This window comes from Talaromyces amestolkiae (genome assembly GCF_001896365.1).
Source record: "Talaromyces amestolkiae strain CIB chromosome Unknown scaffold2.1, whole genome shotgun sequence".
NCBI lineage: Eukaryota > Fungi > Ascomycota > Eurotiomycetes > Eurotiales > Trichocomaceae > Talaromyces > Talaromyces amestolkiae.
The window spans coordinates 704,620-728,952 of NW_024468038.1; the positions used below are offsets into that span (position 1 = coordinate 704,620).

The 24,333-nt window shown below is 47.3% G+C and overlaps 7 protein-coding genes across 7 annotated transcripts; 3 read left to right on the forward strand and 4 right to left on the reverse strand.

Annotated features, from left to right (window-relative positions):
• Positions 1 to 3,354: 3,354 nt before the first annotated feature.
• Positions 3,355 to 5,577, forward strand: BHQ10_001527 (uncharacterized protein; the record flags this gene model as incomplete). Its single annotated transcript, XM_040873573.1, has 2 exons — positions 3,355 to 3,675; positions 3,748 to 5,577. The coding sequence occupies 2 exons, from the start codon at positions 3,355 to 3,357 to the stop codon at positions 5,575 to 5,577; spliced, it is 2,151 nt and encodes a 716-aa protein (XP_040730032.1).
• A 2,169-nt stretch (positions 5,578 to 7,746) lies between these two features.
• On the reverse strand, positions 7,747 to 10,268 carry BHQ10_001528 (uncharacterized protein; the record flags this gene model as incomplete). Its single annotated transcript, XM_040873574.1, has 3 exons — positions 7,747 to 9,719; positions 9,842 to 9,958; positions 10,166 to 10,268. 3 exons carry the CDS (start codon positions 10,266 to 10,268, stop codon positions 7,747 to 7,749), a joined length of 2,193 nt encoding a protein of 730 aa, XP_040730033.1.
• A 5,258-nt stretch (positions 10,269 to 15,526) lies between these two features.
• On the reverse strand, positions 15,527 to 18,463 carry BHQ10_001529 (uncharacterized protein; the record flags this gene model as incomplete). The annotated part of the gene is made up of 2 exons (XM_040873575.1): positions 15,527 to 17,503; positions 17,552 to 18,463. 2 exons carry the CDS (start codon positions 18,461 to 18,463, stop codon positions 15,527 to 15,529), a joined length of 2,889 nt encoding a protein of 962 aa, XP_040730034.1.
• A 618-nt stretch (positions 18,464 to 19,081) lies between these two features.
• Positions 19,082 to 20,420, reverse strand: BHQ10_001530 (uncharacterized protein; the record flags this gene model as incomplete). The annotated part of the gene is made up of 4 exons (XM_040873577.1): positions 19,082 to 19,456; positions 19,507 to 20,160; positions 20,217 to 20,274; positions 20,341 to 20,420. The coding sequence occupies 4 exons, from the start codon at positions 20,418 to 20,420 to the stop codon at positions 19,082 to 19,084; spliced, it is 1,167 nt and encodes a 388-aa protein (XP_040730035.1).
• Positions 20,421 to 21,141: 721 nt separating this feature from the next.
• BHQ10_001531 (uncharacterized protein) lies at positions 21,142 to 22,080 on the forward strand (the record flags this gene model as incomplete). Its single annotated transcript, XM_040873578.1, has 1 exon — positions 21,142 to 22,080. The coding sequence occupies one exon, from the start codon at positions 21,142 to 21,144 to the stop codon at positions 22,078 to 22,080; it is 939 nt and encodes a 312-aa protein (XP_040730036.1).
• Positions 22,081 to 22,470: 390 nt separating this feature from the next.
• BHQ10_001532 (uncharacterized protein) lies at positions 22,471 to 23,097 on the reverse strand (the record flags this gene model as incomplete). Its single annotated transcript, XM_040873579.1, has 2 exons — positions 22,471 to 23,021; positions 23,082 to 23,097. The coding sequence occupies 2 exons, from the start codon at positions 23,095 to 23,097 to the stop codon at positions 22,471 to 22,473; spliced, it is 567 nt and encodes a 188-aa protein (XP_040730037.1).
• Positions 23,098 to 23,814: 717 nt separating this feature from the next.
• BHQ10_001533 (uncharacterized protein) lies at positions 23,815 to 24,308 on the forward strand (the record flags this gene model as incomplete). Its single annotated transcript, XM_040873580.1, has 3 exons — positions 23,815 to 23,844; positions 23,907 to 24,073; positions 24,143 to 24,308. The coding sequence occupies 3 exons, from the start codon at positions 23,815 to 23,817 to the stop codon at positions 24,306 to 24,308; spliced, it is 363 nt and encodes a 120-aa protein (XP_040730038.1).
• Positions 24,309 to 24,333: the final 25 nt, after the last annotated feature.

Sequence of the window (24,333 nt, forward strand, 5' to 3'; positions counted from 1 at the left end):
CTACTCTGACAAGGGCGGAGGTACCTAACCTAGTGCCCATGCCATGAGACAATGACAAATCATTAGTTAGCGTTCAACACGGGTATTCTAGTGCGTAATTAGTTGATATTAAGAACAGATGACATTTAGCCTTCTTTTCTGTGGAGGACGTTGTCAGTTGATGGTCCAACAGCCTTGAAGCTAAAATGTAAAAAAAAGAAAGCAAAATGACAGTAATAGCCTTATCGGGTAAGTTCACGTCAGTGCTTTCGATGTACATAATTGGGGGGTGTTGATTTTTGAGTTAATTTAGGCGTGATCGGGCTCATCTTTGGGAAGGTCGAGGTTGGAGAATAAAATAGATTACATACGGAACTAACTGTTGGCAACTACGTAACTACCAGCCAAGAAGAAGTGACTGGCTCGGGAGATCTTCTGTCCCATGATCGTATCGTAATCGAATATTCCATATCTCCTCCGTATCGCCGACTGTCACTGTAATCGGCGATGGTAAGGTAATTTTTGCTTCTGCCGTTGATCGACACTGATCTGATAGACTATTGATATTTAGCTTCGTCACGTACGGAAGACCGACGTATCTTAGTGCTGTTTAAGTTGGTGGCTTGCGGAGKATATCCGGGKTACTGGTACAGACTCACGGAGTAGACGTGTAAATTTCGTTGGTCGCGCATTTCTACCTGGACTGCACTCAAAAAAAAGGGCACAATCAGGAGCTGCTGATTGGGCGGGGTCAATTGCGACTTTTGGGTGGTCACGGTTGCACAGCAGCGTGCCCTTTCCAATATTTTCACCACATGATTCAAACAGGGAGAAGAGATGGAATCTACCGGTGTTTACTGGCGTTCTGACTATGATCTGCTGTTACTCGATCAGATAATTATGAGATTTACACGGATTACGGAGTACATGTCAGAGTACAGAGTAAGGTACGATCATACGACGTCAAGTCTATGGATACACATGCACATGCACATGCACACCAACCCTGACAGACAGCCTCTGACTGGCTGTCTGGTCTGGAAGTGGATCTGAGCTAATGCAGGAACCATTTAGCAGAGTCATTTTAGGCCAATCAGGGCCATCAGCCTCACATCTTCCCAATTTAGATTAGACGACTGAGCCACAAACTTTGGAATACAATTTGGGATTAGGGGTAAGCCTCGGTTTTATTACACGTAATTTTCTCTGTTTTGAATATCACTCTCGTTCGTACTACTGAGTAAGTTGAAGAATTCCCGGAGAAAGAGACCAAAAATATTTCGTCGAAATTTGTGACTGATGGATTTTGTGCAACCTACTGTCCACCTGCTACGAAGACCGTGGGCAGCTGTCGAAAATCTATGAGCATTGAAGTGGCAACTACCAAAACCCAGGTCCCATTATCTGTGATTACCGAATTGGGAAATATGCACCTCGAATCGGACGCTCGCAACAGTTGGAACTTTATTTTGCGGTTTTGATTTAATCTCCTTCGCCATTGGTAGAATTCGTCAACTTAGCCTGAAAGTATACGTACAAAACGAACAGATCTATTTCGACCAACCCTTAGCCCTTCTTGCTTGAAACCGGCAGATGTCCTGCAGGAAAGCTGCAGGAAGGGAGGAGAGGGGGTTAAGGATAAATGTGTGTTTGGCCACGAAAGCAGCCTCGACTCGTGTCAGTTTGATCCTTCCCTTTTTCTCTAGCTCTCCGTAAGTTTCTCCATTTAGTTCGTGTTCTCAATCAGATTTGTGTCATATGTTGTTGAAGATTAAAAGGCGAAATATAGTTATATCTCCGTATGTATGTATTTTGCATAAACCATCTGAATCAACAGGTAGAAGTCCCTTCCCTGTGATTTGAGATTTGAGCACTGATCTAACTCGAAAAGTTTAACCCCTTGATCCGTGCGCTTAGCTCCGTGTATTTCAAATACAGCATAAAGCCGTAAATTTACGATTTTCGGATCGTGACTGGCTCCTTTTTCTTTGTGTCGTTATCTCTCTTTTCTTTTGACCTTACGGACCACTCCATATGGCCTTCATACTGCGTCTCTGTAGACTTGAAGCCAAGAGTATGATTACTTGATCTTGTCCCGTAACAGTTGTTGAAGGCTGCCCTTTGGCTCAAGTGGAGTCCGGAGTCTAAAAGCCGGCCCACCAAAGTGCAAAGGGCTGAGTGAATCTTCAATTCTTGAATCTTGACTCAACATTCGATCACGTACAACAGACTGTGGGCACTGGGGAGGACACTAGGACAAGTCAGTGGTCACCCTAACCACGGAGTGCATGCCATGGCTAGTCTTTACGACGTACTTACTGCTTACTGCTTAGTACCATTTACTAGGGACTAGCACGAAGTCAGTTAGTCTTTCCTAGTACCGGGTACCTGGAGACCGAGCACGCCAATGAGGTTCTGAGATCTGATCATCCGTGATTCCGTAGCGTCTTCAAAAACAATGTTCCCCACGCTGGTTAGGAGATGTTCTCCGTCCTGCCAGCAGTCAGCACACACCGAGAGATCGCTAAGAGCGTTGAGTGCGTATGTACGTATATGCGACTCTAATATCCAGTACTCTCCTGCATTCACCCTGGTGATACCCGAGAGACAGCGGTGTATTGTAAATTACGACTGTGCCACAGTACTTGGTCAGTATGTATGTAATGAAATACATGCTAAAGCTTAGACTCGCTTTTAGTCCCTGAGCACTTTCCTCTTGCACCGTCACTGGTCGCTCCTTCCTCTTGTGCTCCTCCACACTTGCCGCCTTCCGCTTGCTCATCCGCCGAATCTTCATTCAATCTCCATTCGACTTCCCTCTCTATTTCCCTCGCACTCTGACTCTCCTCATTCATTCATTCACCTTCTTTCATTCACCTGTCCTCTATCTTTTACTCTCTCTCCTCCAACCAGTCGATCATTACTGTCTGAGTATTGTCTTTTCCACTCTCTTTTCTTTTTCTGTTTGGTGCCCAATTATCTGTCGACTTTCCCACACTTGAGTCACTCCTTATTTCTTTTTCTTCGATCACTCTTGTCTCGGTTTTAGGATATCCAACTAATATCCCGTAATACTACGCTTCTTGATAATTATATTGCCGACCTCATTCTATATTTCCTACTCGTTCTGCACATTTCGGCTCATTTCACATATCCATTCCCACCACTTGCGCTCTATCTTGATAGCGATTGATACTTGCATTTGACATCCGCAACGGTTTCTTCCTTGAAGGCTCATGCAATAAGAAACTCGCTGTGGAAGCTGCTCGCTGTGCAGCCTGCACATATATACGTGAAGAATTGCTCGTGGTTCATATACATTTCAACTCGCTATACTTGGTTCCGTCGAAGCGGCCAAGGACAGCTCAATCCATTATGAACTACCTCCACCACCCTGCGTACACTTACGGCCATGCTGGGATTCACATGGATCAGTCGAACCTTGGTCATCCGGGAATGGCCAACAGCATGGACAATTATCTGATAACTCGGCCGACGTACGAATTGGCCGAATATTACACACACATGCCAGTGATGGAAGACTACGAGGAATATGCCGAAAACCTCTCCCGCCCAAGGTTGACCAAGGAACAAGTCGATACGCTCGAGGCTCAATTTCAGGCTCATCCCAAACCGAACAGCAACAAGAAGCGCGAATTGGCTGTCCAGACTAACCTCAGTCTGCCTCGCGTTGCGGTTAGTCTACTATTAATCGATTTGAGAATCAACGTTCGGTTGAGAATAATGCTAACAGTCTTGTTCTTATAGAACTGGTTCCAAAATCGACGCGCCAAAGCTAAACAACAGAAACGTCAAGAAGAATTCGAGCGCATGCAGCGAGAGGCCAAAGAGAAGGAGGAAGCCAAATCTATCAAAGACGAAGAACTAGCTCATGGACTGCCGGAAAGCCCCATGCACAAGGATGAAAGCAGCAACAGTCCCACCAAATCTCCAACCCCAACACAAGCATCCAGTTGTACCAAAGATCGACCTCAGACTTCAGATAGCTCATCGCTATCAGAGCCAAAACATCACAAAACAGGTAGTGATATTGCCCAAGAAAAGACTTATGCTTCTTTGCAACGGGCAATAAGTGCTGCAGTCGCCGCTCGTGACCAGTACAGTGGTCCCCCTGATGACTCTATTTCTGCTGGGCCGACAGACAGAGCTTTCGATGTACGGCAAACAAACATACCCGTCCCCAGCACGAACAATACTCCTCAGACCTCCATGAACTCGACGTTTTCGGAGTGGGGCAGTAGCCGAGATTCATCGATTGCTTGGACACCATCACAGAGTCCAGAGGAGGGCTATGAATATGGCAGCCTTAATAGCGTTCCATTCGCTTCTGAAGTTGCACATATGGACGACTCACCCAACCCGGATGTATCTGCGTCGCATGGCTTTGGTAGTATGACTACACGCTCACAACCGATGTGGAACCCTCAGTTTCAAGGAAGGGCAGATATACACTCCTCGGATCCTATGTATGGGTCCATGTCATTTTCTGCACTCCAACCATCTTCGGCCTCTTCTTCGAGGCGCCCCTCGTCTTCAGAAGATCTTGTTGACACTATAAGCGGAATCGGCATCAATACTGCAGCTTTGTCTGACAGCATGGAGTCCTCCATGTGGCGGCGACCTGAGAAAGAGCTAGACATCGCAGCTCGTCGAAAGAGGCCCCGGCCCGCCGCTATTGGTACTGCTCATCATCGACTATCGACGAATCCCTCTATGGTCTCACCAAATGCAAGAATGGCAAGCTTCGGGGCTTCGCATACCATTCGACATGCTAAGTCTTCTCATACTTTGGGCTCGCGGTATGCGGGTGTCCGGAAGCTGTCGGCTAATCAGCGTTCGCCCCTGGCTTATTCTTTTGCAGAGGCTGGTGCTGCAGCAAATGCTGCTTCGGAGTCTAGACAAAAGCAAAGACTGCACACATCTGCATCTGTGGGTAACTTGGCGCCTCCAACTCCACTAACTCCAGAGGATTTCCAACACATGCTACCGACAACAACAAGCGACGCTCAAATGAGTTTCTCATCTCAGCACCTGGTAGACACACAAAGCCTCTTCCCAGTCACCCAGTCCATGCAGATAAACGTTGCATCACCACCCGAGACACCGCTGTCCTTGGATGTGTTTTCAGCAATGCAGTATCAGAACATGGCACCCCCCTTGTCAGCGCCTCCTCAGTATGCGTCGTTCACGGACTACTCGCCGATTACTAGCGAGCCATTGACCGGCGTGAGTTGGGCTGTCTCGACCCCTGATACGTCTTTGTTTCCACCGAGTCTTCAATCCCAGCGACAGCAGCCTCCTATTTACATTTATGAGCAAGATGACGAACAACAAGAGTCAAAGTGGACCTTGAGTGGAGATGACGGTTCTTCTCTCTATGGGTCGACAAAGGCATCCGCGACMCCTCCCGCCAGCATGATGACAGTTAGTGAAGAACATGATCCCAACGGCATGACCGAATTCCACATCCACGAATTTCCGAAGCAGCAAGAAGCGCATCGAAATGTTGCGCAGCAATTGGCGCCCCAGATACCCAAGAACTACACTTTCTCGAATCAGACACCAAACGATTTTTGAGCGTTGACATCATCACGTTTATCACGCTAACACACATAATATATAATTTTTAATATCCTCCTCACCTATCCTTCTTCCTCCTTTCTTTTCATGTTTTCCTTTCCTTTTTTGTTTGAAGAATAATGATGGACTTTTGGAACATTTTTCCTATTTTGGAATGGAGGTGCATATACTTAGGAATATTTTGTACTTGATCAGGATTGTTTCCACACATACTGCTTGGTTGTTTTGATTTCAGATCTCTTCTTCAGCCTTCTCACAAGCGCTATTACATATACATCATCAGCCTGGAAGGGGTATTGGCGAACAGTGTCTGCTTTTTCATACCTAAACACGGGTTATTACTGTCTAGAGATACCACCCACTCACTATACACTATATATCATTATGATCATTTCGACTTCTTTTTCCAAGTATGTTCTACTTTTCTTTGCATTTAGCGTCTTGTTTGACTTGCATGTTAGGGAACAGGGGGAGCGCCCGAGTGCCTCGTAATAGTATAGGATGAAGTTCAGAATAAATGCGAAGGGGGTGTCTCGTCAATCTTTTCATACATAGGCTTTTTCAACTGTATCATTCACTGCTGGAACACAGCGCAATGATAGTATATTATAATCAGTACTCCGTGTTCTTCCCCAGTTTCTGCTTTCTCCAAACACCATTTTAAATTGTCTCGCTACCTGTAAATCGATTCAGAAACAGATTATAAAGATACTTCTCGGTCGTGCTTCTTGTCTAGTATCAGTTCTGTATCTTGTTTTACTTGGTTCCCGTTCTGTATTCCCGTTCTGTGTTTGGGGCTCATATCAATTGCATACAAAAGCCCTAACCGCGGCTTATATATATTAGAAAACATATACAGTACGAATCGCTTCATCACTCATGGACCTGGAGGCCTACAAGGAAGAACATCAGGGGAAATCTTCTTCTCGATGTGGGCTACATTCAGTTGGTCGGTTTTTTTTCCCGCTTGTTGGTGATCTCATCGGTGTTTCAAAGAAACTATAACTCCGTCTTTACAGCAACCTGCTGTATTGGCAGCCTTTTCGACTGGACCGCGCAATTCCAAGTCCATTGGATTGTACCGGTCTTCAAATCATCTCTTAACTGGAGCTTAACGAGGTCCATTAATCCAAAGCCTATCTCTCTATTCCTATTAATATTGCCTAATTGGATTATGTGTATAGCTTCACTACATCTCAATTGTAGAGATATACCGGTATAAATAATCATTGTGTTATTTCTACCATATATTTCCGCTTTTATACAATCAAGCAATATATCTTCTTTTTTTTTTTTACAGAATTTCCCATGTCAACAGTTGGGAGCACTTAGTAGGATCGCTGCACTCACGCCGTTATTGAACGGCTGTGAAATCGCGTTGAGACTACTCGCAGAAATCGAAGGTGCACGAGTTATGGCCAGGCGGTCTGTTTACTCCGATCCAACCTGACATAAAAGGAATCATATACCTAGGTGCTGTCTGCTTCGTGGTATTTCAATGGACAATCCATTCCAGTCTAGTTGCACACGTGTATAAGTGGTCAAAATAGAAAAGGTTACATCTAAAATTCATGATATCAATGCACAGGTAGTAGAATGTATAAGAATAATTAAAAGAAACAAAGTCATGATCATGCATTTTAGCACGTAAATGCAACTTAAGAGAATATTAAGGTTGAAAAAACGCAAAGTAACTAAAAAAAGATTGAAACAAGAGCAGATGAGGAATGAGGGGAGAAGTAAGAGGAATTGGAAGATCTGGAAAATATAATAGATTTTCCGCGATTCAAATTTCGAACTTAGATATCAAAATTCGATTCAGTTACTTGGATCAGTCAATAAAGCACACTCACAAAAAGACAAGGCAACCAGACCAAAGACTAGGAGTGGGGGTATATGACATGAAGAAATTAGGTAAGAGAATGTTCACTCTCATCAAAGTGACATCCCGTGAATGAAAGAAACAAAATATCAATCGGGTCAATAACAATATCAATTTATCGGATCAACCGTCATCAAGAAAGTAATCAATGCAAATCAAACACCAACCCAACAATGAACGAAGATAATAGTAATGATGGAATATACCCTTGACAAATAAGCACACAATAGATAAGAGTAAATAAGATGGTATAAAGAGAATAAGAATAAACGGAAAGAAAAAGACTAATAACTGGACCATCCCCCCAATGGACTGCCGGATTGACCTTGTTGCGGTTGCCCGGGTTGTATATGTCCGCTTCCTGCTGGAGATGGCCAACCGGGCATGCCTACTCCAGCTCCCATCGCCATCGTCATTCCACCCGCTTGAGCAGGCACAAACTGCTGTTGAACTGGAGATTGAGCTTGTGCATACATGGCTCGAGGGTTCGGTACGTTGCTATACGCCACGCCTCCAGCTTGGTATCCCATTGATGGCATACCAGGTTGCCCAACCTGTGGGTGCATCTGCATACCTTGGGGCATGGCTTGTGTGGGTCGTGCCTGGTTGTGCGGCGACTGCGACGGATGCGGTTGACCACCGCTCGGGTGTGGCGACGGACTTTGTTGCTGCATTTGCCCTGCGTACTGTGGCATTCCCATGTGAGGTGACGCGGACAGGGCTGGTTGTTGGTGCTGTGGTTGAGGCGGTGGCTGTCCCCAAATCGGCTGCGCCTGCGATTGATAGCCGTATGGTGTCTGTGATGCTGCTGATGACAGCGCCGCTGCATTAGCTTGCCTCGAGTGAAGCGCATCAGGCCGAATGCCATGCATGTTATTCCCTAACGGTGACTGTGCGGTTACTTGTGAGACTGCCTGCTGCTGTTGACTGTATGCGGCTTGAGATGGTTGAGTCATCATTTGTGTGGGTTGTTGGAGGACACCACGGTGTTGCTGCGATGCCTGGTTCATGATGGCGCCCGAAGATGTCATTTGTGGTGATTGCAAGGACGAGGCTGGTGCAGCAGCAGTAGCAGCGATTACATCGGCTTGACCTAAATGAGCTGGGGAAGATGTTGGTACTTCACGAGGCGTTGTATAAAACTCCTCCAAGCCCTTTTGCCTAAACGCTCGCTGGTTATTTAAGATCTTGTTAAACTCTGCAGTGTGCGTAGCTTGGTTGCGAATCTCCGCCATTGTGCTGGGTTGAGAGCGGTCTTGATATGCCTGCCCTGTCATCTCCTGCCGAGGACGGGGCATAGAGCTATATTCTCGCAATCTTGGATCATCTGTCGTAGGCGCTAGGTGAATCATCGGAAGAGGCGCAAGCGAAACACCTCCATGGCCTGCTAGACCGGGAGGAAGATGCGGCATTCCTTCGATTGCACTGCTGTACACGATATCATTTTGACCCAGGCCTGGCAGAATACCGGCATTTGCAGCGGCCTCTGCTGCTGCTGCGTCGCGAGCTTTGGCGGCACCAGGCCGCTTCTCTCCCGCCAAATCCTCCTCGGTGAATCCCTGCTTCCTCGCCTTGCTTTCCCAATAATCGTCGCGGACTCGTCTACCGTCCACTATGACACGGCTGCCGAACTGACGGAACATGGATCGAGCGGTTACAATCGCAATCTGGCGAGATCTGTAAGAGTATGGAAGAATGTCTTGCTGAATCAGATCATCTTTCTCGATTTGACTCGCGATAATCTTGAAGAGCGATCGATTCTTGTTGAATAACAGGTAGGAGTCGCGGTAGCCGAGCACTCGCGCACATTCAGTTGCCAGCATGAATAACTTGTTTCCGCGACCAGGTACACGAAAGGTCCGACATCTATACACACGACCGTCTTTCAAGTAGCCATCCATATCGACTTTGTTCTCGCCGGCATCGTCCCATTCCTTAGCTAGATACTCGTCGCGACCTTCATTCAGAGTGTCTGTTGTGTGATCACGCACTGTTGGAAGCGCTTTGACAAGCGTTTTTGTTGGCGTCGTTTTCGCAGGCGGCGAATGTTGCGGAGGGGATATCGAGGTCTGGTTTGGGAGAGATTGAACTGACAATTGCGGCGTCTGCATCGCGCCAGCTACGGCTGATGGATGTTGAAGAGGCGAAACGTAGTGAGAGTTGGAGTTAGTAGTGGCGGCAGTAGCACTTGATGGGCGCGAGGTTTTTGGCGGTCGCCCACGCTTTCGCCGGCCGTGTTCATCATGATGTATCGAATCTAAGCGCGATTATAGGTCTTAGTTTTCTCACTTCCACTCCGGCATAATTGCAAACGTCCTAGAAGGTCGAATTGAAGACGAGGGACGGCGGGTTGAATGAACAATATGGAGATATACGTACGGTCATCATGATCGCCGCCATCAAACCCAGCATCACCATATTGATCCGGAGATCTACTTCGCTTGATTCCACGCGGACTGAGATTCGATGGTGCTGCGGTCGGCGCAGAAAGTGAGGCTGTTAGAAGCAAACATGTTAGCATCAGGAAGTTTGCCAAATGCTAGAAAAAAAAGGAATGCATCAAAAATGCATCAAAAATGCATCAAAAAGAATCAAGCCATTGGTCGGGAGATCTGCCGTTTATACGATATAGAAAGATTTGCGCGAAAGGCCTCAATGAAGAAACAGATAAGAAAAGCATAAACAAACATCCGAAACCCATACCGGCAGTATTAAGCGCGGCTGGGTTGATGGTGCCCGAGCCGTCAATAACTTCTCCAGACATGCCATTCATAGGCGCTGAGGCTTGGTGAGGTGCGCTGTACATGTTGTTGTACTTCTGTGCCCGCGAATCTGAAACAAAGGCCGCGAGGGCCGCGGAGATCGGATTCGGCGACGCGGTCAGTCCAGTGTTAAGTCGAAGGCGAAATTACCAATATAACGGACAAGGCATTAACCGTCAACAAACAAAACCAATGAAGAGGCCGTCGCGCAGCACACAGGTAAAGGTTTGGGGGAGCGGACGTCGCATGCAGGTTGATGATTCGAGAAAAGTGAGATCGCGAGCGGGTTGACAAGGTTGGCGCGGTCGCGGATTGGGTAAGCAAGCTTTACCAAGTAGAGTAGAGTTGGAAAAAGAGGGGCGCCGGCGGCTGGGGAAGGTTGCGACTGGAAGAGGTAGAGCGCGCGCTGTGGCAAAGTAGGTGTTCAGATAAGAAGAATGTACAGCCGAGGAGCCGCACCGCCACAGCGAAGGGCAGGTGATGCGATTGCCAATGTGCTGCCTGGTTGTTGGCAGCGGAAGGGCACGGTTGAAGAAAGTGGCCCGGGCGGGATGACGATGTCTTCAAAGTTCAAGCGCTTTCCGAGAGCCGTCGTCCAAGTAAGCACTAGTACTGGTACGTCGTACGTACACAGTACATACCGAAATACGTATGTCCTTTGACGTATCCGTACGATGTTAGCTGAAGCCCTGGGAGGGGGCAGAGGGGCAGCTGGCTGCCGTGCGGTCGGCCTGATTGATTGCTCGGTCGGTCGGCTGAAGAGCAGCGGATCACCAAAGGGGACGACTGACGCTGGTGCGGGTAGGGCGTTCACTAAGGACAGAGGAGAAATAGGAAGTGCTGGCAAGAGTCAATAGCAGTCGATGATTGACTGTTGATTAATGACTGACTGGGGACAATCGATTAGTTAGTCAGTGGGAGGATGCAGGGACTTTGTCAGACACTTTTGAGTGGTGCAGGGGCGGGCGGAAACAGACAACAGTAATAATAACAACAGGCGCTGCGTGGCAAGGAAAATGGCAAGGAGGCTGCCAGGCTGTGCTCTGGCTGGATGTTTTGCAGGGAAAGTGGGGGATTTTTATCTTGTTGCTTTTTCTGGCTGTGCCTCCTCTGTTGTTTAGCTTTCCCTTTCCCCTCTGCGATTGTGATTGTTACAGCGTAGCTTGAAGTCAAACTTTGTCATACAGCAGGGTCATAACTTGAGTCAGAAACAGAAACAGAAAGGGCACTCACTGTCTTTGGTAACAGACGGCTATCGCTCGCGGTTCCTGCTTTTAAGAATCTCGTCCAGAGCAGCGAGGGAAAGAGCGATGGACAGGCAGGAGACAGTGGACGTACGTAGTAGAGAGGAAAGTCCCCGGGTTGCACCTTCCCTGAGCGCCACGGTTTCTGATTGGCGGCCGTCTCAACACGGAAGGAAGCGGCGCGCGGAGAAGTGAAGATCAATCGAATTTACTAACCATCAGATAGACTTGACTACTTGAGAACTGCTGGCTGACTTTTTCCATCGTCTACTTGAAGTACTTTCGATGGATACGCGTCCTCCAACGGACGGCGCAGTGCACGCGCTTTACAGCCTACCTTAAAGGCTAGTTGACTTCGATAGCATCCTTCCCTAGGTTCGGGATAGTGACAAGCCCCATTGATTGGTTGCTAGTCAACCCTGAAGATCGTTAACCTTAACTTTGGACAGATCCAAAGATGAACTCCACGAAAGTCTCCTGAGTGGTAGCGAGGCGATCATGGAGGGTGCATCTTCGATCGAATATTCGAATACAGGCCGAAAATTGAGAAACGACTAATTGTCGCCAGATCGAAGCGCTTACTGGGTATGATCTACAGTATAAAAGCATATCATTGATTAGGCAGGAGTATCATCCATTTGGTGATCCATGGTTCTTAGAGTAACGGTTGCATCGTTCCGAGCAATGCAATCCAAGGCTTTACGAAGCATCTGGATAGAACGGCAGCGATGGAAAACACCAGCCTTGATAAAAGTTCCAATACCACGCCGATTGACCAATCATCCCGCCAGAATGAAAGCGACATCTCAAATTACCTGGCGTGAGACAGCCTCATCTCTTTTACGACATCGATTAAGTTCTCCGTACGAAGGAACATTCAAGGTTTGGGTTATCTGGAGAAATCCCTTGTACGAAGGCGGACGCAGGGCTCAACTCTCATGAACGGATCTTGTACGTAGTACTTACTCAGTACGTGCTAGTCTCCTTTCTGATTTGCATATGACAGGCAGAGATGGGTTGACGAATCCCTGCGCGATCATTGCAGCTGGTGACGACGCCATAGCAGTCGTCGATCATCGGACGCGCCAGAATTTCGCCATTAAGTCCGAACTGAATTCTAGAGGCCGATCATAGGACAAGAAATACACGAGCGAAACAGAAACAAAGAAATTACGAGTTCCGTATTCTTGTTGTTTTAGGCCTAGCTGGGAATATCGCGACTAGACTCAGGCCAGACCAGAGAGTTTGGATTAGTCAAGTCATGCGGCACGTCCAAATCGGTGACATTCCGGATGGGTTGAAACTGCCTTGTGAAGTTATTAGTTACATTTAGTCATAGTTGTAGAAACATCGAGTGTCAAATGATGGAGGAAGAATGAAAGAATAAGAATGGGCAAGCAAGCAGTGGAGACGGCAGTTGCGGCCTMCCCGCCTGCCGCTGCTGCCACGAGCAGACAAGGTCTGTGCACGGCCCGTCGCGGCTTCCTTGGCAGCCCAAAACCAAATCAATCGAGAAAGAATGCGCGTATTTGATTACCAGTCCGTGACAGTACCCGATACGCGTAACTTACACAAGGGTCGGAAGTAACACCCGTGTCTCTATTCTTGCTTCGAGTCGTCCATTCTATATTGTTCAAGAAAGAATAAGTTACGGATAGCTTGTAAAGTCATCGTCTCTGATTGCACGCCTATCTACCTGTCAATCACCCGCTTTGCCCGGCTCGTCCCATGGCTCTAATTCAGCCATTATTAATGCGAACCGGTGATGCCACCGGCGCAAGCTTGTCTTGACCACATTCCTCTTTGACTCACACATGTTTCTCACTGTTTCAGGTCGCTTCAGCTTGCTCACCTCGAATCAACGGTGCACTCGGGTCCATTCGGCATGTGAGCTGAGTAACTCACTTCTTGACTGGCTGCTGTTTCCGTCATAGGTCGTGCCACAGGTCAGCTTTTGATGGACATACTCTGCTGCAGTGCAGTCTAGACCGGATTTCAGAGTAACGACCGGAAAAACAGAGCATAGTCCCCTCAGGTGTGTTTCGATCATGCCTCTTTTTCCAAACAGAAGCCTCTCCAAAAATTGGCACCAACCAAAAATAGACAAGCCTGCTAGAAACCCCATCAACCAATCAGCGTGCAGAATGCCGTTCCAATTTCTATCCTCGTGATAGATTGACCCTGGTCTTGCAGCAAGCTAAACGGTAGCAGTACTACCTTGTCCGGGCCGGAGTAGCACTACCTTCTTACACTGCGTTTTATTACCATGATCACTACGGGATCTGTCGACCGAAGTGGAGCCTTGAAGAACACCACGGCGCTTTGGGGGGCTTTGCTTATGGGTAGTCGAATCTTTGACCAGTGCCTACCACGAAATGCGTACGTATATGATGCTCAGCCGCCTATGGACTGCATATGGCTTGCATTGGTGCGGAGCTGATTGACCAATACAGCTTATCCTTGGTTTATAGTGAACGGCTATCTCGTCAGAATAAAGCTTGGGCCATCAAGTTTAGATGCTTGACGTTATCTAGACTATTGCTCGTCTATCAGATACTGACTCATGCGGCGATCTTCAACCTACTTTCTAATCGGAAATCTTTTTGGGTGACTGAGACATCTCACCCAACGAGAACACCGTTATTCGAAACTGCCCGATAGCGCCCTGCGACTGCTGCTATAAGCGAGACTAGTTACATATGATGCAAGAAGATTCTGTCTGGACTGGAACCTCCGATTTTCCCCTCTTCTATCCCCGCTTTGTCCAGACGATTGATTGGCGTCCCGGATCTGGATCTCGTGATATCCTCCACGTTCGGAAAATCCTTATCGACAGTTAGTAGGTCTCGCTTGCTTACTAGCCTTTACGCTCATTTCTCGATGACTTGGTTATTTACCCGATGAGAGAAACTGGATACGCTTAGCATCTGAACCGAGCAGTCATCACGGTCATGTCAATGCATCGACGTTAAGACACGTTGAGCATCGGTTAAACAAGACACAATGCAATGTGATAGTGATAGATTCTAGTCCCTGACAGTGACACAAAGGTAGTCCTACTCCATCTTGCTGTGTTCAACGCCACTCCGGATTTATATTTGTGGAAGAATCGTTCCACAGATGACGAATTCGAATCACCTTCCTCACGCAGACGGGGTATGAGAAACAATACTTGCATGAAATTGCTGCCTACAAAGACTAGGCGAGAAACGCTATGGACCATACTTCCTCACTAATCGTTTAACCTTGGAACATTTCAATATAGAGAAACTTACCTTACTCTGGAGAGGTCCAAAGGCCGGAACGGAACAGCCCGAAAAGGTTATCATTGCTCCTCTCGAGCCCACACGCACGCACTACTGACAGGTCTGCAGAAACCTTACGCGTGATCACTTTGCTTCTCCTATCGAGCATTAGCATGTCTAATTGGCTTTCTTTTATCCTCTTATTTCTCACATGTAGAAGAGTTCATTGGCTCGTGAGATATAGAGATAGAACAAAGAAAACCAGACAATTGAACAACTCTCCTCGAACCAAGTCAAATATTCGATATCGGACTGCATGCACGTCAGGCTGAGCAACTTAGACTCGATAAGTCCAAGCTTGGAACTAAACCTTGGAAATAATGAACTAAGAACCCCCATGATCCAGCCCAGATTCAAATATCCCTTTTATTCTTGGACCGAATCATATCCTTAATTCGTTGTTCAATTTATCATTTTCGTGGGTGGTGGGCAGGGATTAAGAATAGACTGACTTTGACTCAAGACCCAGAACCTTCGGGAGCCCCATGGACATTCGCTCGTTATTCTTACACCGATGCCTTTGTCTCTATCTTTTATTGATCGAGCTACATAGCACGGGAGGTAACGCAGGTAAGTAGGGTAAATGGACACCGGTGAGATGGTCCAGGCTGAGTAGAAATACAATAACATTCCTTGATACAATGTGATCCCATGTTGGCTACAAAGTTGATAGATTAAAGGGGTGTAAATTGTATTCTATAAGCTATGCATATATATGTGCGTAACGTGTATCTTCGTGGTCACATTTCAAGCTCACAGAGCTAGGTCATCATCATCATCCTCATCCCAACCCAATGCTTCATAGATAGACTTTACAGGTGTACTCTGAACGACCCGAGCAGAATCATCTTGTTGCATCATATTTTGTTTCGGTTTCATTTTGACAGGCGTCTCAAAGATAGGTACAGGAGATGACGATGCTGTCATTGTCATCGGCTTGGGTGCGGAGAGGKGTTGGATAAAGAACGTTTTGTTCTTTGCTGGGGGCGTTTGATCGATTGAGAATATCTTATCCCCTGTAGTAACATCAGAGTTCTCTGGTTCTGTCATCCGTTCATCGATTGATCTGGCTGTCATGGCTGGAAGGCTTGGTACTTTGAAGAGCGCCCTGTTGCACGGAATGACAGAAGCCGGTGTGTTGATTGAAATAGCTTCTGCTTCATGGTCATCCATGAGACTCAGAGCACCCGACCGTCTCGACACACCGCGAGACGGGGTTTCAGTTATACTATTAAACTTTCGTTTCGATGCAATTGAGCTTGTCAACGTGTTGGTTCGAATGGTCGAGCCAGGGACAAGTGAGATATCACTTCCTAGATCTGGAGAGGTTTCATCTACCCCATGTTTCGTCATGGAAGGTCTCGCTAAAGGACCACGAGGAAGAGATGGTTGAGATTGATGCTCGAGGCTCATGTCCTTTTTCCTTGTACCCCTTGGTGTCGCCATGACCTGCACGCCCTGCCCAAGCGGATTGCGTACAGGGTTCCTAGATTTGCGAGAACTGGAAAAGGTCCTCTTCTCCGCTTGATCGGCAACTTCTTTGGATACCAGCTCGCGATTCGGTTTTCGTAGCGCATTAATCGCAGCGTCGAGTTCTTTCTTCTGCTCTATGAGCGTGTTCATCTTCTTGAGTTTCGTCTCGTGCACCTTGGCTACTGCATTTAAGTCGACCTCGCGTTTATCGACTCGCCTCGCTATCTGTATGCCGCCGCGTACACTACCACCTAACGATGGTAGGGATGGCTCGACAGATTCCCGCTTGACCTCTTGTAGAGCTGGCGTAGTACTTGATCTCATTAGCGATGGATGACGGCTTCTTTGAGAGACGGACGTCTGTTCATCGGTGAGAACTCGCTGAAGTGTACGGCGAGGTTTCTGTTGCGGCTGTATCTTCTTGCCATCACCAACACCAGACTGACTTTTCGAACCAGAATTTGAGGTAGATGCCTTGAGTTTTGGCACTACTGGACGATTTGGGGAAACCTCGCTAGCGCCTCCTAACTTTTTCTTGATAGTCTTACATTGTTCTGGAAGCCGTGACGCATAGAACGGAATGATAACCTCGTTGCAGTAATCTCGAAGAGCGTCGCTCTCAATCTTTTTTCCAGAAAGATGATTTTTGTTCGTCTCTTTGAAAGACTCAGATATAACACCCTCATTTGCACTGATAGCATGCCAAATACAAAGTCGATCAATGAAGAGCTCAAGAAGCAAATTCAAGTTCTCCTCTTTCTTTGACTTTGACCGTTTTGTGCTCGCCTCATGTCCTTTCGCATCTTCAATGGAAGGTGCCACATTGGGCATTTCCAGATGTATAGTCTCTAGAATAAGAAGGATCTGAAGCTGTGTCTCTCGTAACCTCAAATCTGAAATGTGTCGTTTGATCTCTTCTTCCTTGGACTCTTCGGCGCCTTCCTTGTTCTTGGATATTTGTCGCGACTTCCAGTACCTTTGCAGGAATTCGTCTTCGCCAGTATAAAGTCCGTTCTTCCCTAGTTTCCTCTTCTTGCTCTTGCGCTTTTTGGGACGCTCGTCATCGGAGAGTAATAGAGTCATGTTGCGAAGTATCACGGGAAGAGTCTCTCGATATTTGGCATCCATCTTTTTGACTGATAGAATGGATTCTCTGTATTGGCTAGGTAAGTTCGGAACGTTTTCGTCCCGACTATATTGTGCAAATGCATTGCGACATCGTGTCAAGGGACCTTTGGCAAAGTACGCCACAGATGTCTTATAAATTGTCAGCACGTACTACGTTGAGTAAAGATAGAGACATACCTTTGAGATATAGAGAGCTTCCAAATACTGGCTTCTCAGATTCTCCATGATGACGTCCGGTGTAGGCGATGTGTTCTGCGCATCGCCTTGATCCTCAAACTGAGGTGCTTCGATACTGATATCTGGCAGGGTACGATTGTGTTCCTGCATACCGGACTCGACACCATCAAGTGCCATGAACGAGTCCCCAGTATATACCTCGCTCTCTATTGCAGCCGCTCGATGATCGTTGCTGGAACAATCCTCAAACGCCATCGAAATATCGATTTTTCTCTTCGTAGCAGACGAATCGAAGCGAGGGATATCGTCAGGAAATCGAGCGGCCTCCCTCCAGTCCCATTTGTTGGCAGATGTACTTGTCGTAAATAGATCCATAGTTGAGCTCCATATTCTTAAAATTTTTGAACTCATAGCAGCCGCCGCTTTTGCAGCAACCCGAATCTCGCCTTCCTCAATGTTGGACTGAAGTTTCGTCATCGCGAATATGCCCGTCTTCACACGCTCTACCACGTATATAGCGCCATTGGAGAGTGATCGTGTTGCCAGTACACTGGGTTCCAAATCCGGCTGCTCCGCGCCCTTTTTTGGAAAGAACATTCCTTCCAGGACCGCATCGTTGCTTGCAAAGATGTTATTCGACTGGATCGCTGTCGAAGTATCTAGCCATGAGAATGGCAACGCAGAGCGAGGAAGAAGCTCGATCGGCGCTAATTTGAATTCGTTGTCTGACAGGGACGAGGCGTGTCCCTTGACCGTAAACACCGTCTGCGACGAAGATGTCTGTTCGACATCGTCGGTATGAAATATTTTGCGTCTTTTCAGTGGTGGAAGAGGTGCCGTTGGTCCATTGATTGCGTTCAAGGATGTTAGACTCGTTGATTCGAGGACGCCTGGAATTCCCCGTGAAGCCATTAACGCGCCTTACGCGATGAGAAGCATGCTGTAGTTTCGAATCTGTGTTGTGATCTTCTTGAGATTCGGTGATATCAACAATGAAGAGGTGTAGTTTTAAGCAGTATTCTTCAAGTCGAATTGAGGGTAAGAGTGTGCTGCGTTCATGCATTGATAATTGATAAGTTGTGGAAGGCATGCAGGGTGCGGGTCCGATCTGGCGTCACGCGTTTTGATGCGGTACAACATACTAGCCGATAACAACCACCTGACACTTGTTTGGGATCCTTACTGCAATTAATTTGATAAAAACTCGCAATTTACAAGGAAATGACTGGGAGGCTATTTGTTCATTATCTCGACTTGAAACTGTCTAATAAAATAAACCCCCTCTCACAACATAGAAATCCGTCAAAGAAAACGCCGTTCGTCCAATGCCAATGATGAAAATGGTATCATATGTTGAATTTTTCGCCAACCTCGGAACAAAAGAAAATGAAAAAGACGAGGGAAAAATACACCGCAAAGGCTTTTTTATGTCTATTAGAATATATCGCTTTGCATTGTTGAAAACAAAGCCGTGTCGTCAAATCATCACAGAATGGTCATAAGTAAATGCTTGAGAGTGAGCAAGCACGCTTAGAACTTGAGGGTCTTGGGCTTCTCCCAGGCGAAGTTCTGGTTGGTGAAGTGACCGTTCTTGGCAGTCTGGAAGTAGATGGGCTTGGCAAGGTCCAACTCCTTGACAATGACACCAGGACGGAGGTCAAAGTTGTCGCGAATGATCTTGACGAGCTCGTCGGAGCTCTTGTCGGAGGTACCATAGGTCTCGACGAAGATGGAGAGGGGCTCGGCGACACCAATGGCGTAGGAGAGCTGGACAAGGGCACGGCGAGCAAGCTTAGCACTGACAAGAGACTTGGCGATCCAACGAGCGACGTAAGCGGCAGATCGGTCGACCTTGGAGTAGTCCTTTCCGGAGAAAGCACCACCACCGTGAGCACCCCAACCACCCTGTTGATTGTTAGTAAGGAATCCTTAAAGATTGTCGGTGGTCAACTTACGTAGGTGTCGACAATGATCTTACGTCCAGTCAAACCGGCGTCACCCTGGGGACCACCAATGATGAAGAGACCAGAGGGCTGAAGGTGGTAGACGGTGCGGTCGTCCAAGAGCTCAGCGGGGATGGCCTTCTTGATGACCTTCTCGAGGAGCTCCTTGCGGACAGTCTCGGTAGAGACATTCTCGCTGTGCTGGGCGGAGATGACGACGGTGTCGACACGGAGGGGCTTGACGGCACCGTTGTCGTGGGCGTATTCGATGGTGACCTGGGTCTTGGTGTCAGGACGAACCCAAGGGATGGTTCCGTCGAGACGGCCCTCCTTCATGACGCGGTTAAGCTTGTGGGAGAGGAGAAGAGTGAGGGGAAGGAGCTCAGGGGTCTCGTCGGTGGCATATCCGAACATGATACCCTGGTCACCAGCACCGAGCTTCTCAAGGGCCTCATCGTAGTGAAGACCCTGAGCGATATCAGGGGATTGTTGCTCAATGGCGACCAAGACGTTGCAAGTCTTGTAGTCGAAACCTTTGGAGGAGTCGTCGTATCCGATGTCCTGGATGGCACCACGGATGATCTTCTGGTAGTCGAGTCTGGCCTTGGTGGTGATTTCACCGAAGACCATGATCATACCGGTCTTGGTAGCAGTCTCGCAAGCGACCTATGTCGTGTCAATACTGAAAATTTCTGCGTCGAAAAGTTGTTCGGTTCCCTTACCTTGGAGAGAGGGTCCTCGGCCAAGCAGGCATCGAGAACGGCGTCAGAGACCTGATCGCTGTTCAGTTGAGCATGATTAGTATTCGGACACTCAAACAATAGACGAAGAAGTTTTCAAACATACGCGATCTTGTCAGGGTGACCTTCGCCGACAGACTCGGAGGTGAACAGGAAAGTTCCTGTCTTGTGGCTGACGCTACCCATTGTGAATGTGATTGTGTTGGAAATTGAAAATTAAAAAAAGAACGGAGAGCAAGTATTCAGGGAATTGACAGAAGTATCGAAGGCAGAAGGCAGAAGAAGAGGAGGAATGTGATGGTTGGGAGAGAAGAAAAAAAGATTGCACGGGATGGTGGGGGGTTTCCAGGCTCATTTTATCTTTTATCCCAATGGCAGATTCGCCGAGCACGGAGTCCGAAGTGATGGCGCCATCGTGCCTTGGGGCAGTTGCCCCCGGGCCCGTATTGCGGTTTTCACGAGAAACAGCCAATAGGAGCGTGAGAATCGAGCATAGATTACGCTAGCAGGCGGTGAGCACCGGCAGTACCGCTTTCTATGTATGTCCCTTCTATGGAGAGGGCGAATCATAGTGGAATAGAGGATTGTGCTTAAAGGTGAAGTAGACACGTATACAAATATAGATTTAGCCTCATTCTCCAGACCAGCCAAAAACTCTGTACTGTTCAGGACAGAGTATTGCGCTGGACCGGCTACCGACACCTTACTCCCCGAGTGACAGCTTACAAGCCTTGCTGAAATACATAGACTGTAATTCACGTAATCAGCACGTATGCAGGGGTAATAATACAGACTGGCCCCACACCCCACCTTTTAGTCCAGTGGAAGCTCGACAGCTCCGCGAAAAAATTGTGACCCTAACAAGAGACGTTAGAGAACAGACATATCAGTTAGACGGTAATACAAAATGTCCAAGTTCGGAGTCCTCGTGATGGGCCCTGCTGGTGCCGGCAAGACCACCTTCTGCAATGCCATCATCCAACACCTCCAAAACTCTCGCCGCAGTTGTTTCTACGTCAACCTCGACCCCGCCGCCGAATCATTCCAGTACGATCCGGACCTCGACATCCGCGAACTCATCACCCTCGAAGATGTAATGGAAGAACTTGAGTTGGGCCCCAACGGCGGCCTTATATACTGTTTTGAGTTTCTGATGCAGAACCTGGATTTCCTGACCGAAGCGCTGGATCCGTTGAGTGAGGAATATTTGATCATCTTTGACATGCCCGGCCAGATCGAGCTGTATACGCACATCCCGCTTCTGCCGACACTCACCAACTTCCTCAGCCGCCAAGGTCCCCTGAATATATCGTTATGTGCCGCGTATCTGCTTGAGAGTACCTTTGTCATTGACAAGGCCAAGTTTTTCGCAGGCACATTGAGCGCAATGTCTGCTATGATCCTGTTGGAAATGCCCCACATCAACATATTGAGCAAGATGGATCAAATCAAAGACATGGTTGGGCGCCGGAGATTAAAACGATTCATCAATGTCGATGTACAACTGTTAGATGAAGACGATAATACAGATGAGAAACAACCGAAATCGATAACACAAGACGATGACGATATGGAAGAACATGAACAAGATATGGATCTGCGAGTTGACCCATCCTCAAAAGACGAATTGATGAGCGGCGGTTCTTTTCATCGTCTGAATAAAGCAGTCGGTCAACTGATTGATGATTTCAGCATGGTCTCGTTCCTACAGTTGGATGCCTCGGACGAAGATAGCGTAGGTGCGATTTTGAGTTATATCGATGATGCGATTCAATACAACGAAGCACAAGAGCCACGGGAACCGCGTGATGCACAAGAGGTGGATTATGAGGATGCCGAAGTTTGAGTCAGCTTCGACATATCCACCAACAAACACAAACCACATCTTCACCATAGCGGTATGGAGAGGCACCGAAAGCCGGAGCCCGAGTCAAAATCCGACTGCCCTCTCATCACCACTGCTGCCGGTTGTATTACACAATCCGTAAAGATTCGCACACAAGTTACTGATACGACAGCGTCGTACAGACTTCGGCCCTGCGGGTCATAGTCACGAGTTTACGTTATCATTGCTTTACAAGCAAACATGCATTATGTACCTATCACAGCATAGAATAATCCAACGTAAGAATACCATATACCGTGCCAGTCGTATAAAAACAAACTACCAGTCCCCAAACCGAAGGATGTAAGACATACCCTAGCCTTGTCCTTGTCCTTATTCCAACCACTTTACTTAAACCCGCCGATTCCGATCATGCCAATATCCCGAACTCCTCCCTGCACCACCTCCGTAGCCCCTCGATCCCCCAGCACCAGAACCACCATAATACTGCCCTCCTCTACTTGCCGCCGACTCCGCTTTGGCATTAACCACAAAATCCTCCAAAAAGCCCTGCACCACACCCCAAAACCAGCCCGCATCCTGCATCGCCTTCTCAACACCGACATTGTAAATCCAAACGCCTACCCCAATCACTGCGACCCAGAATGTGAGACGCACGACTAGCATAACCCAGAACATGATTACCCTTCGCGCATAGTCCAGGATGCGTAGGGATATGTATAGCACTAATAATAGCGTGATGAATGAGAGGATATTTGCTGATGAGAATGCTGATGTGGACGTGTCGAGGATGTTTGCAAGCGGGACGAGGAGGTATGGTTCTAAGTACTTTTGTTGAATGTTGGAAAGGAATTTGTCGGCGTCTTTGGGGTTGGTGAGGGTTGAAAGGGTCTTGCGGAAGAGGAGGATTGAGTAGGTTTGTAGAGTGGGGAGGACGTTATCTGTTAGAAGATTAGTTTAAAAATTAAAATAAAAACCTCTATCTGGAAGATCATACTGACCTTGTAGGTATTCCATTTTCGTTTCTATTATCGTCGTTCAACTGTTCTTATTCTCCGGTTCTCCTTCTCCGATGCAGAGGCAAATGTTGTTGTCTCAACAGATGGATTGTCCAGACACGTGTAGGATTATATACTGTCTCGTCGTAGGTATTGTAGACACGTAGCCTAGTAGAATGTTCTGGTTCAAATCGTAAAGTTGAGTCATAAAGCTGATGAAAGGTGAGGTTAGAGAGATGGACAACGTTAGGACAGATCACGCGTTTTCTTATCGGCAGGAATAATTCATTGATAAGTTCCGTTGCCGTGTGTAACGGCGCTCGAATAACAAATACGTATACACAATCAATCAATCAATCGCATCTCAGACCATTGATATCTTATCTTATGATTTGGAAAAGAGATTTACTATCTAATAAGGATTCAAAACCATCCTAACTTTATCTTACCTCAAGTTGTCATGATAACTGTCACCCTAGCCCTAAGCCCTGAGTTGCGGCCCGGCGGGGTAGTTCCGACACCGCCTTACCGCTTTCAGTAAGGTGTCCATGGATCTCCTCCATCAGTTCATCGGAGCTCGTTGACATTGAACGTAAATCGCAAGACAAAGCCTTCTACTCCTTGACATATCGTCTCTTGCTATCCCGGACTAATCATCTTCGGCAAAAAGAGAGTAATCCAGTCGCATTAGTTCTCGCTCGCCATTGATCCGCTATCTTCGAGAACACAAGTCAAAATGTCGATCCCACCTGCGGCTCTGCAGAAAGTACGATACCTCAATCCCAATGAGAAAGTAGACGACCTTGCTAATTATTCTTAACGTAACAGCTAGTTCAAGAGATTGAATCACAAGCAATTGCAGCACAGCAACAGATCAGTATAGTCAAAACACAAATCGCAACGAAACAACGCGATATTCGGCTGCTGCAACTCACTTCAAGTGAACTCGGATCTTTGTCCAAGGATACAAACGTATATGAAGGTGTTGGAAAGATGTACGTACTGGAGGGAATTATTGTATAAACTTGATTGGTCGAATTGAAGCTCACATTGAATCATGTTAGGTTCGTGCATACGCCGATTGACGCCGTCAATACGCGACTTTCGTCCGAGGACCAGACTTTGAAGAAGGATATTAGTGACCTGGAAAAGAGATTACATTACCTTGAGACGACGCATGAGAAGAGTAGGGAACATATCGAGCAGATATTCAGGGGGACCGGTGCATAAGCGAGATATCAGGCCAGGAAACGAT